Below are 21151 nucleotides of genomic sequence, written 5' to 3' on the forward strand. Positions count from 1 at the left end.
AATAGCTAGAGGAGAAATTCTTGATTAGTGACAACATCGTCCATTTAGGTGTTTCAAAGTCAACATAGACACAAGCTCAAATCTGCTTTCATCGGACATTGGAAAAGAAATTCTTGATCAGTAACAACATCGTCTATTTTGGTGTTTCAAAGTCAACATAGACATGAGCTCAAATCTACTTTCATCGTTTGACATTGAAAAAGAAATTCTCGATCAGTGACAACATCATAATTTAGGTGTTTCAAAGTCAACATAGACACGAGCTCAAATCTACTTTCATCGTCTGACATTGAAAATGAATTTAGGTGTTTCAAAGTCAACATAGACACGAGCTCAAATCTACTTTCATCGCCTGACATTGAAAATGAAATTCTCGATCAGTGACAATATTGTCCATTTAGGTGTTTCAAAGTCAACACAGACACGAACTCAAATCTACTTTAATCGTCCGAAAAGAAATTCTTAATAAGTGACAATATTGTCTTTTTAGATATTTCAAAATTAATATAAACACGAGTTAAAATTGAGTTACTTATAGGTTAGCCCTAACTTAAAACACAATAATTAATATTGAACCCAACTTATTTTTTTTTCCTATTTAAAAGGTGGCCCCACCATCCCCACTAGTATACAGAGACGAACAAGTACCACAAATCGCATAGGATAGAAATTCCATTGACAACGACGGAGAAAAAGTTGTCCTACTTTTTCCCACCACCGTTCTCTCTGTAGCTCCGTTGCCATTTGTACGCCACCTGCACGTTTCTTCCTTCTCTTCCATGTCTTTCTCCGTCAATTCCAAAGCTTCCTCTTCGAACTTCTCGTTCTCGTTCGGTAGTTCAACTAATCTCTTTTCCAATTCGTTCTCCTTCTCGTCGTTGTTTCCATTTGGTTCTTCCTGATCCGTCCGTCAATTCGTTCGAACTTTTTTTTTTTTGTTTTTTTTTTTCCTTCATTTCGCTTTAGTTTGGTTCGTAATTTGTTGTCTCAATGGCTCCGATCAAGCTCAAGCAACCCCAAAATTCTGCTGCGAAATCTGTTGCTTCCTCCACTGAAGCGCGCACTCTCGTTCGGGAAACTCTGCGGATTAGTGCTAGCCTGGCTTCTTCTCCTCCTGCTGATTCTGTTCCTCCCACGCTCTCTCTCGCTGGTCCGCAGGCGAGAAAGTTTGGTATTGTGGAGGACCAGTTTATTGGTTCCAGCTTGAGGTTGATTTGCTCCGAAGAAATCGATGGCCGGAGGTGGAATTATGTTGCTGAAAATGAGCTATCCGGAAGGTCGAAGAACGGCTCGATCCGTGCTGTTTGTTGTCAAAAGCCGCAAGCTCCTATTGATGTTAGTAGTTACATTATGCTTCTATTACCAATTAACTGCCTAGTCGTGTGTTTGTCTTGATGCTTTACTGAGAATTTTGCTTAAAATCTCTGCTACTCCGCTCATTTTATGAAGTATTGTACCTGGATTAAAAACAGCTTCCTAATCTTCGGGGAATTATTTCCCAGAACTCATATGTGATTCTTTGGGTCCTAGTGTAACGGGTTTGTCTGCAATTCTCTTGAGAAAACAAGAAATTGATTGATGCTCTTTTACTTTCAAGAACGTGTTAGTTTTGTTACTTCATTCAGTACTGTAATTCTGTTACACATATTCACATTAAAATTCGAATGAATTGCAAAACCTATTTGTAATGGTTAATTTGTTTAAAATACTTGTCGGTTAACAGGCAAGTGGTTTCTCAGCTTTAAATCGAGAGGAAAATAAACTTTCTTTCAATTTTCTGTTGTGATCGGTTAATTTGTGATGCAGGAGATGATGTCCTTCATAAGATCATATGTAGTCCCAGAAGGATTCCCCGACAGTGTTACCCCTTCATATGTACCATACATGACGTGGAGAGCTTTGAAGGTACGGGTCTAGATTCAGAAAATAATGTAAGCCTGTAACAAAGGAAAGAGAAGAAGAATATTCAATATGTTTTTCTACTCATAAATTAGAATCCGTTGGTAATGATGGCTTGATTTATTGCAGCACTTCTTTGGTGGAGCGATGGGTGTTTTTACAACACAGTCACTATTAAGCTCTGTTGGGGTCGCCAGAAATAAAGCTACTCCTGGAGCCATTGCTATTAATTGGATTCTCAAGGTAACAGTCTTTGTGAATGCTGTTTTACACTGTAGTTTCTTGATTAGAAACATAGTTTTGTTCCTGCAACCTACGTGCTCAAAGTAAATCGACATATCCTAGAAGTGAGCACGCTTATCCCTCTAGAGGTGGCTGTCTTATTCTTTTCATTTAGCTCTTTTATGTACTAAATATGCTTCTGATGCTTAAATTGATAAGCACTTATGCTTTATACATCCCCCTCCCTCAAAAAGTTGAAACTTTCTCAAGTGCAATGTCCTGTATTTGTCATAGTAAAATTTCCTATTTCCCCTGGTGCTGGCCAATGGCAATTTAGTCATAGTGAATTCCTATGATTATTGTTATTATTATTATTATTATTTTGCTGAAAACCACACTTCTGTCGAGAAAATAGCGTGTCTATGCTATGGTATTGACCTTACTCGGTTAGGTTGTGCTGTCATTCATTGTAGATCTTAACTTTTATACGTGTATGCAAGTTTGTATGGCATAATTAGCGCTATAGTTATGCATGGACCAATTTGCAATCGCAGTAGGAAAACAAAAATCCATGACATGGAGTAGCTGAGAGTGGCACATGTATGTTGCTGCCGATTTTTGAGGAAAAATAAAATCGTAGTTCCATTTTTTATGTGATTCAAGTATACTCGATGAATAATTTTCTCAATGAAGCATTACATTTTAGGAGAATATTTATATAAAAGAGTTGCTTCTCAACATAAATATTGGGAAAAGAGACTTAATGATCAACTTTTAATGGAACTGCTGAGAAGTGTCGCATGTTTTCGAAGAAGTTCAAAAGAAACCCTGCATGGGATTGGTTAAGATCTTCTTCGTCTTCTTTTCTTTCTACCGTTGAGTGTTAAAATTTCTTTCCAACTCCTTCTGGTTACTTGATTGTTTTCTTCTTTTTTTATATAACAACTAAGCATGAAGTGCTGCAAATAGCAGCACTTATAATCTTGTCTTGCTATTCAATATATCCTTTTTCACATTTTACTTGTGCAGAATTGAGTGAACTGATTAAGTTTGAGCATTTCATTACAGGATGGTGCGGGTCGTGTTGGTAAAATGCTATTTGCTCGACAAGGGAAAAAATTTGATTATGATCTCAAGCAGGTAAATTGTATTTACTAGCCTCCACAGAAAAAAGTTTGCTCATTATAGTGACTGCATTTTAATTTTTGTTGAAGATCTGTTTTCTGAACAATATGAGGGTTGCAGCTACGTTTTGCAGGTGATCTCCTTATGGAGTTGGGTGCTGGGGTAGAGCTGGCAACAGCAGCTGCACCACACCTTTTTCTTCCTTTGGCTTGTGCTGCTAATGTTGCGAAGGTTTGTTTGTTTCCTTGGAAGGTGCAATAGTGTAGCTGTTATGAAATCTCATTTTGCTACTTGCTTTCTAGAACGTTGCTGCTGTAACATCAACATCAACACGCACTCCTATCTACAAGGCCTTTGCAAAAGGAGAAAACATTGGAGACGTCACTGCTAAAGGAGAATGCGTAGGAAATATAGCAGATCTGGTATAGTTGGGCCTTCTCTATAGACCTTGTCGAAGTAGATAGTTTTTGTTCCACCGAATGTGCCTAGTATTGTCTTAAGTTTAAAATTATATAAGATGCAAGGTCTAAAACAAAAAGTGAATTCTTTTTTCTTATTGATTTGCTATGCACATTTCAATATGATCTTAAAATGACATGCACAGTTGCAAATCTATTAGGAATTACTGTTTTTTCTTTCTTTTGTTTTTTTAAAGATATGTTTAATAAGAAACAAAACTCCATTATGATATATAAAAGAGGTTACGGATGCATAGAGCAGGGGAAGGATCCTTGCTTCCCCAAAAGTTTATTAGCACTTTCAGTTTACATTAATTAGAGAGTAGAAAATGGTTTTTTCTTAGCAAAATCCTTTCATATTTATGCCTCACCCACATAAAACAAAAAGAGAAAAATCTTTGTTAAGCGAGGGGACTCGAGGTTCTGTAAAAATTCCGAATGGTTAAAAAAATCCGTGTTTATAATTAGTTATTTGGTTGTCTGCCAATCCAAAGTGACTATAGAAGGCCTTTTTGGGACATTTCTTCATAGGCTCTAGCTTTTCCATAGACCACCATCCAGATAAAGCTTTCAGGGAGCAGATGATTGATATCTCCTAGAGAACACAAAAGCCAAACTTATTGCACAGTTCCTATGAGTCAACCAGTGGTCTAAGTTTCCCTACCCAATTTACTGTTAAAATCTGGAGGGCGATGGCAATTTGGGGTATTATATTGTTGAGTTTAAAAGTGCATTATTTGTATGTTAATTGGTGGCATCGAACCAAAAGGGATTATTTTTATTATTAAGATAATGAACCAGCCTTCATTACATATAAAAGTTTAAAAGCAGAGGCAATAAATAAAGCGAAGGCCTAATACAAAAAAGAACCAGAAAAAGAATTGGGAAAATAGGTTCTACTTGATAAGAATAAAAAAAAGGTTAATTTGTTCTTTTGGATGGTCTTTTGCTCTCAATCTTATGTCTTCTTCAAGGAAGAGATTTCTATACATCTTTTTAGATTCCAATTCCTCCGTTCTTTGATCTTATTGTAGTTGTCTTCTTTGATTTGATTCCCATTCCTCCAATGACAACCTCCTCAAAGCTGAACTTTAGAAGTCTTCAAAAAATTTGCCCCGAACCTTTATGGACTCGATAAACTGAATATGCATGTAATTGGAATTTCAGTGAAGATGAACACCTTTTAAAAGGATGAGAACGTTACATTAAAGACGTCAATGTCTTTTATTATTATTCTTTTCAAGCAAGGCTCTCCTAAGACAGTTTTAAGATTGGAAGCCTTGTGATGAAGAAAGAGCGGAAGTAAAGTATGCATATTTTGCAGAGGATAGATTGTAAGGATCAAATTGGATAGATTGATCCTTTTAGAAGTGAACATGAGACCCATCCCCCTGGGGAAGTCAATGAACTTAAAAAAAAAAAAAAAAAAAAAAAAAAAAAAAAAAACAAAAAAAAAACAAAAACAAAAACAAAAACAAAGGAACATTCAGCATAGCTTTGCATGGATTCCCGATAGTGTTCTTAATCGTCAGAAGAAAGAGACCCATCCCCCTGGAGAAGTCAATGAACTTAAAAAAAAAAAAAAAACAAAACAAAAACAAAAACAAAAACAAAGGAACATTCAGCATAGCTTTGCATGGATTCCCGATAGTGTTCTTAATCGTCAGAAGAAAGAGACCCATCCCCCTGGAGAAGTCAATGAACTTAAAAAAAAAAAAAAAACAAAACAAAAACAAAAACAAAAACAAAGGAACATTCAGCATAGCTTTGCATGGATTCCCGATAGTGTTCTTAATCGTCAGAAGAAAGAGACCCATCCCCCTGGAGAAGTCAATGAACTTAAAAAAAAAAAAAAAACAAAACAAAAACAAAAACAAAAACAAAGGAACATTCAGCATAGCTTTGCATGGATTCCCGATAGTGTTCTTAATCGTCAGAAGAAAGAGACCCATCCCCCTGGAGAAGTCAATGAACTTAAAAAAAAAAAAAAAAAAGGAACATTCAGCATAGCTTTGCATGGATTCCCGATAGTGTTCTTAATCGTCAGAAGAAAGAGACCCATCCCCCTGGAGAAGTCAATGAACTTAAAAAAAAAAAAAAAAAAAGGAACATTCAGCATAGCTTTGCATGGATTCCGGATAGTGTCCTTAATCGTCAGAAGAAAGAATTGGACATTCTATGATTTCTTTAGCACTGTTATATAATAAAATAATGTGCCATGATATTGTTTTAAAATACTGGGATCTTTTTATTTTTTGATTTAAAATGATGGTTGTTTTGTTTACCAAAAAAAAAAAAAAAAAGTCTGCCAATCGGTGGTGTTGATGATTTTCTGCAAAAAAGAAAAAAGAAGAAGAAGTTCAGATATTGCTATGATTATTTTCTACGATTTAATGTTGTAAATGCGCAGAGCTTCATGTTATTCTTCTGGTTGTAAAGTTTTATTTCTAATTGTGTATGCTTTACGTTGATTTATGTCATACGAGATGGTTAAATAAGTTTAATATGGATCTGATGGAGGTTTCATTTGTCTTTTGAAGCTAGGAACTGGACTAAGCATATTGATTTCAAAAAGAAATCCATCTTTGTTTACTACTTTTGGCCTCCTTTCATGCGGTTATATTTTCAGCTCTTATAATGAGGTTTGTCTGCAATTTGGATCACCTTTCCCACCCACCCCCCCACTTTTATTTATCTTGAATATGGAATTTCTTTTAGTCATTATAGTCTGACAGATGCAGTATTTTTCAGGTCAGATCTGTTGTGTTGCACACAATGAACAGAGCGAGATTTAATGTAGCAGTTGAGTCTTTCATCAAGACAGGTGCTTTAAGTGTTATCTGATACTTAAAAAAAGAGGAGAGAGTGAAAGATGTTTTCAATCCTGAAATCCCTTTTCTAATGGCTTAAAGTTTAGCTAAAAGAATAAAGCACATTTTTTTATATTTAGATTTGGATATAAAACTATGCCTTATGTTTGTTTGCAGGGCGAGTACCCACATTGCAGAACGGGAATATGAATGAAAGAATATTAAGTTTCCCGTGGCTGAAGGAGAGTCCTGTAGTTCTTGGTAAATATTTCATTCTCCAAACGTATGCATGCATTTCTTTGATTCCTCTCACTTTGCCATTAAGAAAAATGTTACGTGAGTGCTTATATTCAATTACATTAAAATGCAAGCAAGCCAAATTCAATTATTTCCACATACTAGATCAAAGTTGTGTGTGTATATGTTGTACTTGCTTTCTTTTCATGGGATTGAAGTGTGTAAAATTATTTTCAATTTTTGGCAGGACCAAGATTCAAAGATGCATTCCAAGATGCTGGTTCATATCTCGCCATTGAGCCCTTGTTTGATGTATGTGATATCCCATCCCATTATTTGGAGCAGTGTTATTCATTCTTTTATTTAAACTTTTTGATGTTGTTTTCTTGATGGGTAATAGAGAGAAAAGTACATTGTGACATACAATCAAACTAGGGGTAAGGTATATGCATTACTCAAAGATCAAGCGAAGTCGGATGACATCCTAAAAGCTGCTTTCCACGTAAGATGCACTATTTATTTTTGTTGTATATTTATGCCTGCCATTATTTTTCTTCTTGTGATGCAAGTTACTTTTCCACAGGCACATGTGCTTTTACATTTTATACGCTCATCAAGTGGGGGTCAGAAGTCTTCTCGAAAACAAGGTGACGCCTTTTCAAACTCTGTGCCCGCAGTGACCAATCTTGAAGCACAAATTGCTGCATCATGTAAAATGGTCTCAACCTCATATGAGATTTTCAAGAGTAAAGCTTCAGAGCAGGTAGGAAAATGAGCATGTCTTCTTTTTTGGCTTGTGCTGCATCACTGCTATTAAAGTATATATATGGAATAAGAGTTTGCTAGCGGTATTTTTGCCTGATAATCTGATAAGTAGCAGTTTTACAGATAATATTCAATTTTAGGTTGAGTTTGATATGCTTACTAGTTTAAACACTTCTCAAAATAATATTTTCAAAACTTTTTTCCTTGAATGATAGTTTTTTAAAAACTTGTGTGTTTGGTTACATCTTAAAAGCAATTTTAATCATAATTTTGTTTGGTTGCACAAAGTGATTCTGCAATTGTGTTAATTCAATCACACTCTTAAGTTTTGGTTGTACTTATTCATTTTTTTAGAAGAGACAATTTGTTAATTATGCAAAAAGTAATAACTTAATGTCTTCTAATGTACTCTTGTTACAGCAAACCTACTTCGTTTGTTTCTTGGGTCTTAACTGAGTGCCGTCATTGCTTTCCTGAGTAACCAATGATCAACTGATCGATAAGTTATTTCAAACATAACAACTATATTTTCTTTTTGATATAGTTATTTATTATTATTATTATTTTGCGTCTTGGCAGGGATGGGTGATGGCAGAATCGCTACTCAATCCTGGTAGAGCTCGACTGTGTCCCAGATAAAAAAAACATATGAGCAACATGCAAAGTCATCGCGAAATACTGTTAGATAATACGTATCTCAAAGATACAAAGGCTTGCATCAGATTGCCAATGATAGGAGGATGGTGAATATCAAGTCTCTTTGATTCCTGAAGACCCTTGTTCGACGCCAGGCCAGTTGCTTTCCGGTTGATAGGTAAAAAAGAATGGTCCAATTCAGGGTTCAAGTCTCTATTGAAATGGAAACGTAGATTCAGTTCAAAGTGCACGAATAGGTCAGTATAATGTATATGCATCCTCCCATCTCTTTATCCATTTCCAGGTATCTCTTTGTTATGGTTTTTGTGACAAAATTTTGTTGCAATCATGTTTTTCCCACCGAGTATTTTTGCGTAGTATACACATACCTTTAAGCTCTTTCTGATTGCAGTTGAATGATTATAGATGCCTTATCTTAAGAAAGGTGAAAAACTTAACGAGATCCAAAGTCGATCCAACGTCGTCCTGCTGTTAAGATGCCTCGACTCAACCTGGGTTGATTCATCCAAAAAGTAAACATTTTCCAGTGAAGTCTTTGTCTAGCCAGTCTAAATGAAAGAACATTGGACCCTTTAGGTGAGCTGCTTGGTAATAAGTTAAGGTTGAGGATGATTGCCACTGCTCTTTGCTGGGAAATGGATTAATTAAAGCATTGGCACTTCAAAGATACTGACAAAGTTTTTTCTCTCCGTCATTTTTTTCTATTTTTCTTTTCATGTACGTCATTTTAAACATATTATTAAAAAGAAATTGTTTTATTAATAATTTTTATAATTGTATAAAATTTATAAGATAATCTAATTTAAAATAATTGGGGGTGTGATATTGGAAAAGTTGAAAGATAAGTCACCCTTATTGCCTGTCACTCGATTATCGTACATGAGATCTTCATACGGCTCTTCTTTCAATTCTTTCGAAGTCATTGATCCTTTTCCTCCTTCGAGAAATTCTGCAGATGGCACTTGACAGACCAACGAGATTCAGCAAAGATTGGGCCTATTTGAACTTGAACAAAGACTGAGTGCCTTTGGCTTACTCCACTGAAAGGGCAAACTAAAGGAAAGAAGGGCATTCCTCCGATCTATGACAACAAGGGTTGGACTCGAGCAAAGATTGGACCTATTTGAACTTGAACAAAGATTGAGACTGCCTTTGGCTTACTCCACTGAAAGGGCAAACTAAAGGAAAGAACGGCATTCCTCCGATCTATGACAACAAGGGATTGGACTCGAGCAAAGACTGGGCCTATTCCTCTGATCTATGACAACAAGGGATTGGACTCGAGCAAAGACTGGGCCTATTCCTCTGATCTATGACAACAAGGGATTGGACTCGAGCAAAGACTGGGCCTATTTGAACTTGAACAAAGACTGAGACTGCTAGTTCTACTATCGAATATGCTACTAACACTTAGAATGAGCCTGTCACTACTTCTTACTAGGGCTTAATATTAATAAAAGCGTTTGTAAACAAAGAAAATAGAAAAAGCTTACTTTCAAGTAGTTTATTCTTTCAATTGTACTAATTATTTACTATTAAAAGCTTATAAAATTTATTAAGTTCACTTATGAGGATAATTATTAATATTAATATTAATTTTTAAATAAACTAAAAATTGGATTTTAGGGTTATTATTCACAATACTTATTAATAAATAAAAATTAAATTGGTTAAAGTTATTTTAATAATTTGACTTAATAAAAACTAATTAGTTATTAAAAATTAATTAATATAATGAAAAATTTGAAAGTAATTGTGGGAACTGAAAAGAAATATTATTTATTTATATGAAATTGTGATAATATTCTCATGAAACTCTTAGCACACATCTTAAACAATATTTCAATAAAATGGTCCCTAAAATCAAGAAATATTAGAGCCAAATATAAAAATGATACATCAAAAGACTGAATCCAAAAAAAATTTAAAACATGAAACAGTATCTCAAATGAGTTACCGAATAAACAAGACAAATGAAAAAATGATTTTTTTTTCCCTAATTTGCAACAAAATTGGCCTATACCATAAAAAAAAAAAACACTTTACTCTAATTAATTGAATTTTAAGGAATTCAAAGTTTTTTTAGAAGCCTACAAAAGTTTAAGATTCAGACCATTTTGAAAGTTTACTAACAAATTAGAAATAAACCTTAGAAGCCTACAAAAGTTTAAGATTCAGACCATTTTGAAAGTTTACTAACAAATTAGAAATAAACCTTAGAATTTAGATATTAAATTTATAATTTACCAAAAAAATAAAAAAAATAAAAAAGTGAAATATAATTTAACAAATGTTGAAGAAATTTCTCCTTCCTTTTTCTTCTTTTCTCGATTATTACTTTAAAAAAAGCAGTTTATTCAGTTAAATATATGTTTTTGTAATCTTGTATAACTGTTCAAGATATACATGTTGAATTGTTGATGCTCAAACAAAGATACTTGGAAGGATAGGAGAGAGAAGAAGACCAACCATAGATTGAGAGAAAAATTTCACAAAGATTTGGTAGGATATGTCGCATTTGAAGTATTCTCAAATTAGGTTTAGAAAGAAGAAGCATTTGAAGTTAGAGGTACGGAGTTTGATGGTAGTACCTTCCATCATCCTCACCTTCACTTAATCTAACAACCAGATCCACCTTTAGCAGATATTATCTTCTTTGGACTTTTTCCTTCCTCCAATCGATGTGGGACTGCCCCCAAATCCACCCGCTTTGGGGCCAGTGTCCTTACTGGCACACCACCTCATGTCTACTCCCCTTCGGGGAACAATAAGAAGGCCGGCACATCGCCCAATGTCTGGCTCTAATACCATTTGTAACGACCCAGATCTACTGTTAGCAGATATTGTCCTCTTTGGGCTTTCCCTCGAAGCTTTAAAATGCGTCTTCTAGAGGAAGGTTTCCTCACCCTTATAAATGGTGGTTTGTTTTCCTCCTCAACCAATGTGGGACATCACACTTAATTTATTCCTCATAAAATTGAAGGATTGCATTTTTAAGCTCACTCAAAACTTTACTACAACAAACGCACGTATATGCAACAATTGCGTTAATAATCCCACCCAAATCTGTGTATTTCTTTCACAATTTTTTCATGGTACTCTTTTGGGGAGGAATCAACTCAATCTCTCTTATATATTGATTTTCTTTCTCACTCGAAATTAACGAATTAAAATGATAGATACACCTACGACAGACTTAAATCGAGTGAAGTAAATGTATCTATATCTACACTACCACTTGTCCATGCAAAATGACTCATACCAGAGAAAGTACATTAAAGGATGAAATTCAAAATTTTAAAAATTTGAAGACGCTTAAACAAATGGCATACATTATTAGAGAACAATAAAAGATGCTACGATAGTTTTAGTAGTGAAATAAGAAGGGGCCTTTCATTGATATATGAAAAGACTTAAGCACAAATAACTTTTCGTTTTTAGTGTCATAATCATCAACTCAAAGAACGGACAACATGCAAAAGGAAACATGAAAGTGCAATAGAAAGAGCACTTACGAGGAGGAGCAGGCAATTCTTTTGAACTCAGCAAAACAATCGAGAGCCTTCTGAAATTCACTTTCCTCCAATGCTATTGTGAACCGACAGTATCCAGGAATTCCTGTCCATGAGCTGCTGTTAATGCACAAACCAGTGGCCTTAAGAATGGCTTCTCTGATATTTGAATCGTCAAGCTTCGCTTCATAATCAACCGCGTTCTTCAGTCTGATTGTCTTGTTCGTATAAAGAGATGGCTTGGCCACCATGGAGACACCAGCATGGGGCTCCAGCACATCCCATCCAGAGTTCTCAAGTGTCTGTACCGGGGGGGGGGGTGAGAAAATCGTGTTAGAAACTTAAAGAGGCAACAATGAGAGCTTTTATTCAGGCACCCAAACAAGCCCAAGGAGCAACACGCACAAAAATCTTTCAACCAAACTATTTTGATTATGTTTGCTTCAATCAATTATCTAGAATAAAATTATGCAACAAGTTTCTTTTTTTTTTTATAGTACTCAGTAGTTTGCAGGAGAAGACAAAGTGAGCTCACGCATTCATTCATTCTAATATTGCAAACCAAACCCGCAAAAAAAAGCGTACAATTAGCCCATGGAAACCATATAACAGAAATGCATAATGCTCCTGAATTACAAAACCATTCAAGTAAATTGACGTGATAGTTAATGTGTAAGAATAAACTATGCAAATGATTTCAACGTTGAGATGAAATGAATGGCAACATCGAAATTAGCCGAAAATTTTGGGGTATTTAATATAATTTAGCCGAAAATTTATGATTACCTCTTTCAGACGCCTGGATCTAGTTCTCAGGTCCATAATCTGTCTGGTTACAGCATCCCACATGTCTCCTGATTTCTGCTCTCTTAGTCCTAGCAACTTCTTTATAGCATATTTCACTGTGCTATGAGGTCTAGTTAATCCTGAGAAGCTATGGAACAAGTCAATCAAAGGCGGTTGGTTCAAAACCAGAAAACCAAATTTGAGGGCACCCGTTAGCATCATCGGTGACAATCCTCCAAGCAGGCATACAGAAAATGATGGACTGCTAGATGGGCAAAGCCTCGATAAAACTCTTTCCAGATTCCAGCCACCCCAACCCTCATAATCAAATTCCAATCCTGAAAATGAAGTATCAATGATAACCCTAGCCCCAAATTTAGCACAAGTAGTTAACAAATTCTCTATTTCTTTCTGGTCATAAAGCAGACCAGTTGGGTTAATTGTTGGTCCAGATATGTACACCCATGGGTTCTTCACATTATTGAGTACTTGATTAAGTGCATCCTCCGTTAGCTTGAATCTATCGTCAGATTTGGTAGGTATATTTACAATTTTTGCCTTCAAAAACTTGGCACTGTAAACATAGTTTCCATTAGTCCCAACTGGAAAACACAGTGTTCCACCTTCTTGGATGCAACAGAGAACCATCTTATTAAACAATGTCAATGCGCTGTCAGCATATGTAAAGTCTGTGTTGTTTTCAGTAGGGAATCCATAATTGCTTTTGACAAATTGCTTGATGCTAGTGGTGACATCTATTTCTGACTCTGACATGTTCTGTCTTGAAAAGCTTTCAAAGATAGCAGCTTTGACTGGAATTGGTGTAGGCAAGAAGTTCTGATCAACATCCATGTGAATCAGGGACGAATTCTCAGTCTGGTTAATCGACAACTCAGCATTATTGATTACTGAGATGGCAGAACTGGAAAACCCAATTATGTCTGTTGAACTTGCACTTCTGTCACATTCTCTCTAAGGACATGAACGATGAATCAATTAAATGTAAAGCAAATAATAAAAGTTTTTAAATTGAAGTAAAAGAGAGAAAAGAGAAAAAGAACATCAGTGTTTAACAGTATGTCAAATAGCCAATATGTGGCGGATTGATGACTTTCATTTTCCAACTTGGATGTGACATGCAGCATGGGAAGCAAACATTTTACAAAATTCCTGCTGTCATACTCAAACGTTTTTTTTAAGAGATGTCTCCCAAATTTTAAATGCAAGCGTATCCCAATACACAATACACAACCCACACAACATATTCCACAGGAACATGGATGACTTTGTGCAGTAATGCAGAAAAGCTAGTTAAACTTAAAAATTACTCGGTAAAGCAGATTGATATAATTTCTGTGTTGTTAGACCTGCATCACACGATGAAGATATTCACTAGGAAAAGAAAAATAATGTTTATATACCTGTGCAGGTAGATGACGGTCTGCTAGCTGAAAAGCAAGTAGCTCATGAAAAAGACAGCCATAATAATATTGATTTATGGGTGCGGTGTTCCCTTCTAACAATTCGACAGTCTTGGACAAGGCCTTAAAAATGGCTTCTTCTTCAGAAATAACAAAAGCCACTTCTAAATCCTTATATACCTGGAAAGTGTTTTGACTACTCATTAAGCAGATAAGTACATGACAAAGTAATATGATTACTTTTCTCAAGATATCATATCAAGCAGCTCTCCGATTTGATTGCATTTACATAAAAAAAAAGTAAGCCCCTCTCGTGATAACTTGATTGAAGAAAACAACTGATACCTGCCAGTTAAGAAATGAAGTACCTGATTTTTCACCAGCCCGCACACAATAGCTGCATGAGAAGGAAGAGACTTTGCTGCTAGATACTTTAGGACTCCATTGGAACTTGGAAGACTGGATAGTTCAAAATGGTCAGATATATCTAAGAAAAGACGGGAACCTATTTCTCTCGTAACATCCAAAAGGTGCACAAATGCTGAGCTAGTAACAGCTTCAAAATGAGCCATCCCAGTCACCACCACTTGAGGTTTCAGCATCTTTATCAATTCGATCATTAAATCCGACTGGCTTGGGGCCTCAATAACAGTAATTTCATCATCTGCTGCACGATCAATTCCTGTCTGCAAAGCATGAATACAAATTATCCCGGGCCTATCGCATTGCTAACTCATGCTCTTTGAGTCTTAATAAATATATATTGAGAACTGAACCTAAAAAACAAATTGATTATATTTAAGAAAAAAGAGATTGAAGTGCATAATTGTGTATGAAGATGCACTTACCTCAATATTGAGCGAAGTTAACCATTGCCTCGGTAGGTGCCGGGTTAGATGCTCATCCACAATGGCAAGTCGAGGGGAAAACAAGCGAAGAGCATTCTCAATGGCCACAGCCCTTGAAGGAAAGACCACAACATTCTTTACAAGAAATGGCAACAGACTAGTCAGAGAAGCAATTTTGTGTACGCACCCTCATAACCAAACAAACATTATGTAGCAGTTATCTAGATGGAAAAACTATGTATTTATATGTGTTAAGCACAAATAAGGAGATACGTAGTGTTTGTACGCATCTCTTGATGAGCAGAACTACAAATTGGAAGATTAGAATAGAGTTGAACACATATATCTAGATGTATAGCAGCATGAGAAAACGTAAAGAAGAAGACGTGCAACACAAAGGTTGAGTAACATAATTGCAGTTTGAAGGGTGGTGTCATCCGCTCAACACTTCTATGCTGTCAATACTTGGTAATTACAAGTATCACACATTATAAAGACCATTGCCTAAGAAAGCATTGTTCACCATCTATTCCTTACCTTAAATAACCAAAAGAAGACAAATGCCCTAAATTACTTGAAAAAGCTTGACGGGCTTATAGATTTTACACGGCTCATTGATTCCCTAATCTGATTTCAGTTATATGTTACGGGAAGAACACAGAAATATGAAATCCAATTCATTAGACTCTTTAGTATATCATATGTTTGAACAATGCAAGTGTGTGGTTAAGGGAAAAAAAAAAGAGAACAAAAAACTAGGTTAAATTATAAATTTGTCCATGTGGATTAGAGAAAGTTAAAATTTAGTCTCTAAGGATTTAAAATTAGATTTCATTCTTATGGTTTGATAAAACCTCATCAATAGTCTCTCTGCAGCTTGATAAAATCCTCATGAACTATTTATGAGGATTTTATCAGATCGTAGAGATTATTTCAAACCTTTAAGTTATAAGGACTAAACTCAAGCTTTCTTCAAACCATGGAGACCAAATTTATAATTTTTACCAAAAAAAGTACATATAAACTCAGAATAAAACTCAACATTTTATCTGATTTTTCATAAATGACCGGTATCTCTAACCGTTGTTTAATAGGCATGCATTAGTCTAATAAGTCAATTTATTTTATTACATATTGATCAAATTTTGTAAGATACTTTTACTTCTAAGAGAATTAATGCAAAATATCAAACAAGATAGTCTTCAAGCTTAAAACTACTATATTTGGCTATTTATTTATTTACTACTATTATTGCATAAGAATACTCAATAATATTGATATATGGAGATGACTCAAGAAGTAATCATGATAATTCCATCGCTCATAAGAATAAATGATAATATAAGTTAGAACTTCAAAAGTGGATAATTAGGAGGTCATCTTACTCCAGCAGTGAGCGGTACTTTGTGGTATGTTTTCATAAACCCAGCAATAAGGTTTCGAAAACGCAAGCTCCCAGCGGGGGGCTCATATGGAAAAGATGCACTTTCTTTCAATATGCTGGCAAGATAAGCTAGGAATGGAATCTTCTCATCAGCAACGGAATCATCTTGAAATGATAAATCTAATGAACTGCTGATTTCTTGGAATCCACTCTTAAGAAAATCAAATATTGTCTTAACCTGTCGGTCCATTAAGATTTTATATTTAATATTCGTTCCATATCCTCAGATATTCTATTTTAAAAACCAGGTCAGTGTACTGAACCTGGTTTGGCTGACGGAGTTGGCAACTATAAACTGATAGTGCATGAGAAATGCGACCACCAGCCTTCCCATAAGCCCATGCTGTTCGAGCACAAATAGGCTGATCCCCTGCAAGTCCCATAAAAAACTCAAAGCGATGTGGACTATTTTTCTCAATTTCAACCAAGGCAGAGATGTCAGTGTCGGCAGCCTGTAAATACAATGTGTGAACATAAGCTCTATATGAATAGATAAATTTATCTCATTTGAAAAATGATTTACTTGCCTGAAGAATTTTTGTCTGCCAAAGCCTGGTAATGCGGAAGCCACGTCGTTCAAATAAGCGCTTGCAAACACCTTGTCCAGGACGACCTCCCATATTGAAGATCATAATCCCCATCGGTTTGATAACACTTATTCCTTCCTCTACTGCCCTTGCGATCAGACCTAATCCAAACTGATCTTCAACAAAACCCTGCATTACAAGATAGTACAAGTGAGAAACAATAGACCCTATCGAACAATGTTCATCATCCAAAGAAACTTAACACATCAACGTGACAGGATGATAAATGTAACTAGAATATGGATGGAACAAGATTATAAGAAAATGCAAGGATGTGAGTAAATAATGGTGATTAAATGAGCAAATCTGGTTCCCATTGGCCCCGTTCCAATTAAAGCAGGGTTCCAAATGATAATGAAAACAGAAATCATGGAGTGGAAGTTATTCTTGAGGATTTTGGAATCATGAAGAACGGTTACTATACAACAGGATAAACGTGTTGAATTTAAGCCATAAAGATCCAAAAGTTCTTCCGTTCTTCCTTACAAATCACCACTATTATGTTTTAGTTCTGGGACACAAAAAAAGGGTAGAAGTGAGAATAAGTTTTCTTTATTAAAACAAATAACCTTTTAGATTCTTGTCTAGAGCTTTGTTAGATATCAAAACACAAAAATTATATAAAAACACCAAAGATTAACAATATTGCAATATTTAGAGAAATTACAATATAAACAAGAATTTGAGGTACTTGCACCCTCCCTTTTGAGACCTCAACCAAACCTTAATTCACTCGCCACAAAGTAATGCCTCCATTCATCACTTCCCACTCTCTATTTATAACCACTCTCCCAAACTAGTTTCCTGACTAATTACTAATATTCCCTTATAATATCCCTAATCGCATTCCTAGGCAGAAAATAAATATGTGATGCTGCATTTGAGGTCTAATCTTTTCATAAGATGACTACGAACTATGTCAACTAAGACTAGATTATATTTTTCTTAATTACCTGAAGTGCACAATAGTTACTCAACGAGTACAAAAATTCCTCACTTGCATTTTCTGTAATCATCTTGGACATAGCATCTGGGTTTGGGTTAAGAATCTGCAAGAGGCAACCAATTGTGAGTTCCACAATTTATTTTAATACTATTTTTACAGTACCATTGTTTTTTTTTTTTTTGTAGGAAACATACACCATTAATTGATATACTGGAATGAAATACAAAGAAGTTTCTATAACTTAATAATTACAAAAGCCATCTCCATTGGGTCCAAATTATAGTTTATAGTTCCATGATCAATCCTGTAAATTTCCACTAAATTTTAAATTTGAACAACACTAGGATCACTTTAAGTTAGATAAAGAGGTTGTACCTGAGGAATGCATCCAACAATTCGCTCAAGTTGGATGTCATTGTCTCTACAATAGGCCAGCAGATCAGATTCGTAGAACTCTACTCTATCCAAAAGGGTTTTCTTCTCACCATCCAAAATGGGCTGACCCTTCTCATCCAATGCATTTAAATATAGATTAATCCAAGAAATCTTCACTGCTCGCGGGTTGATATCAAGGCCATAGACCTACAAAAGTTAACTCGAGACATGAATTTCAAATACCAAAATTTTGTATCAACCACACCACGTTGATGTATGAATCTCGGCAGGAAGCAGTGGCTGTAGATATAAATGTGTACTTTTTTTTTGTCATCGTACGGACAGGAAAGCATACAAGGAAATGAAATGTTCAAAACAGAAAATTTTACCCTTCCCCTTAGAAGTGGTAAACAATGGAAAGAAGACAAACCTTCAAAGGTAACCATTTCTCAGCAATGGCGATGGATATCCACCCATTTCCACAACCAAGTTCCGCCACCGTTCGATCTTTAAAGATGGAGTCTGGATGTCTATTCAATCCCTCAAAAAAAGTAAAGGACCAGTCTTCTGGGACAAAAATGCTAGGGATTACCATTGACGTCAATTTCTTCCTCCCCCGGTAACCTGAGGCTTCCCATAAAACGGTTTAAAGGCATATTCTTTTTCAAACTAATGTGGCAAGATGAAACAAAAAACGCAGGCAATTGGGCTATAAACTTGGAAGGAATAAAACCAGCCACCATCCCGGGAATATTGACTAAAAGATATCCATATGCTCATTGCGCTGACAATTATATTGAGAAGAATATATGATCAAACTCCTAAAAAAATGAGGTACAGGAACAGGTACGGTGACAAACAATGAAAAAAACGACTGATTTCAGAAATTTAATAACGAACTGCCGCAGACCGATCACGTTAACCACTGCTTATGTAATGACTACGTATGCTAGCGGGAACAAGCGGAGTATGTTTTGACCATTGTATTGACCATTCAGTAGCAACAGGGATGGAGAATTTCACCCGTTGCCATATAAACTTGGCAGATGCAATCATAGTTCGGGAATAATTTGCATGTCACTAGACTTCGGTGCTTGGTTGCATCCGAAGTAGGCAAACCCGCAGTTCAAGTGATAAATAAAATGAAACATAGAAGAAATCTTCGAATTGAATCTGTAGCGTACTGCTTCTTATCCAGAACATTAAAAAAATAATAATAATAAGTAAAATTATCACAATCTCTTAGAACTAGGAATATTCTATAATAATCGAGATTGTAAGAAGAAGAAAAAAAAAAAAAAAAAAAAAAAGAAATCTGCAACCTCAGAAGAGGCAAAAACTAGATAAGGAATTTCCCAAAGCACAGGGATTTGTAAGAAGCCCCTAGTTAATAAAAGCAGATAGAAAATAACTAGGGAAAATGACCTTTCACAACTTGATGCTGTGCCTACAATTTTGTCCTTGTCATATACAGAACGACATGCAGGACATCGACCCTCGGTGTCATCCTTCTCAGCCATGTCCATAATATGATGCCAGCACCAAACACAGATCTGAAAGTGGTGTAGCCATAAATTTAAGATTCTATTCTACTCTTAAATTGAGATGGAGATATATCCATAATAAACTACTGGAAGCTCGAGTAATATACATAAAACTTGTGGAAAATTAAAATATAATATGAAAGTTCCCTAATTCTCAAAAAAATAAGAGCTAACTCGACATCTAAAGTGGGAAGCATAAGTCTTCAATGAAAGGAATTCAGAAAAGATGCACAAACTTCTCCAAAAGGTTGTTTTGCTGATAGACGTTTGTCTAAACTTAATAGCAGTGTCAAAACATCAATAAACATTGCTATAAGTCAGACTAAAACTAAAATATGAAACCCAGAAAAAACAGAAGTCCGCAAAAAGAAGTAGGATCAAATAAATAAATCGTCATTTTTCCATAATATATCGTAGTGTCGTTTTCTTTTGATTTTCATGAGAAAGCTACTAACTAACAACACTCGGCTAAACCTTATTATCACGCCATAATCTAATCCCAAATATAATATATTTTCTATAGAACTTGTAAAAATACAAAGAGATCACATCTCTTCAATTGCTGATCTACATTTACGGTNCATATACTCGACTACTTAATTCATCCACGGCAGCAAAAACAAACGCACTAGCATCCCGATTCTCACATTGCCATCAGTTTCAACGAAAACACGAACACATGCAATGACAGACCAACACATAAAGAAAACAGCGTTCCAAATGCAACTACACGAAAACATTAGTCCAAAACAACAAAAAAGACTACGAGTCAGAGTGGAGGACCTTCGTATTGGTCAAGAAAGATATCCTCGATCCGGAAATGGTAGGTGGAGAAGCACCGGTCACAATCATCCTTAGTAGGAAAACGCCTCTGAACATCGGCAAGGAAAACACGAGCTCGGACTCTGGTAGCGGGATCCTCAAGCCGGTCGAGAACGGAACGGAGCGCGGCGTAGGCGACATCACCGGACTGCTGACAACGGCTTAAGAAATCATCAACGGAGTCCAACACCGACGCCATTGGATTGAGGAAGAAGCAGAGAATCGGAGAGAGAGAGAAGCAGAATATGGGAGAGACAATGAGAGGGAACCAATAATAACGGAGAAACGGGGCTGTTTGTTATTGTTCTCGGGTCATCATCAATCTTGTAGAGATCCTTCGCCTTGGACTCAGTTTTTTTTTTCAATAAAAATAAAAATAAAATATTTTAATTAAATTATGAAAATATTTTTTCCCTTTTTAATAAATTATTATTTATCCAACTTTTAATTTCATCCAATTTCATCTACGTTTAAATAATTAATAAATATCAACCTTCAATTTTACAAATATTACAATTTTATCCTGAAATAAATAATAATAATAATACGAGAGTTAAATTTTATTAAATGACTTAAATTTATATAAAATTTAATATTATTGCAATTTGTGAATTTATGATTTTTTTTATTTATTGAAATTAGTAATTGAATTAGCAAAAATCAAATAAATGGTAATTTTTAATTAATTATAAT

At 35.3% G+C, this 21151-nt stretch overlaps 2 protein-coding genes across 2 annotated transcripts; one reads left to right on the forward strand and one right to left on the reverse strand.

Moving 5' to 3' along the window:
- Window positions 1-657: 657 nt before the first annotated feature.
- Window positions 658-8592, forward strand: LOC111436044 (protein root UVB sensitive 6-like). Its single transcript, XM_023073725.1, has 13 exons — window positions 658-1335; window positions 1807-1905; window positions 2029-2142; window positions 3190-3261; window positions 3367-3477; window positions 3549-3668; window positions 6245-6346; window positions 6456-6528; window positions 6692-6775; window positions 6999-7063; window positions 7152-7253; window positions 7335-7514; window positions 8096-8592. Exons 1-13 carry the CDS (start codon window positions 991-993, stop codon window positions 8153-8155), a joined length of 1527 nt encoding a protein of 508 aa, XP_022929493.1. The 5' UTR covers window positions 658-990; the 3' UTR covers window positions 8156-8592.
- A 2946-nt stretch (window positions 8593-11538) lies between these two features.
- LOC111436008 (methionine S-methyltransferase-like) lies at window positions 11539-20766 on the reverse strand. Its single transcript, XM_023073666.1, has 12 exons — window positions 20420-20766; window positions 18523-18716; window positions 18093-18299; window positions 17725-17820; window positions 16712-16900; window positions 16448-16636; window positions 16126-16362; window positions 14741-14875; window positions 14261-14578; window positions 13893-14072; window positions 12472-13443; window positions 11539-11987 (listed from the first exon to the last, which is right to left on the reverse strand). The coding sequence occupies exons 1-12, from the start codon at window positions 20655-20657 to the stop codon at window positions 11685-11687; spliced, it is 3258 nt and encodes a 1085-aa protein (XP_022929434.1). The 5' UTR covers window positions 20658-20766; the 3' UTR covers window positions 11539-11684.
- Between the last annotated feature and the right edge of the window lie 385 nt (window positions 20767-21151).

This window comes from Cucurbita moschata, unplaced genomic scaffold, assembly GCF_002738365.1.
Source record: "Cucurbita moschata cultivar Rifu unplaced genomic scaffold, Cmos_1.0 Cmo_Scf00051, whole genome shotgun sequence".
Taxonomy (NCBI): domain Eukaryota; kingdom Viridiplantae; phylum Streptophyta; class Magnoliopsida; order Cucurbitales; family Cucurbitaceae; genus Cucurbita; species Cucurbita moschata.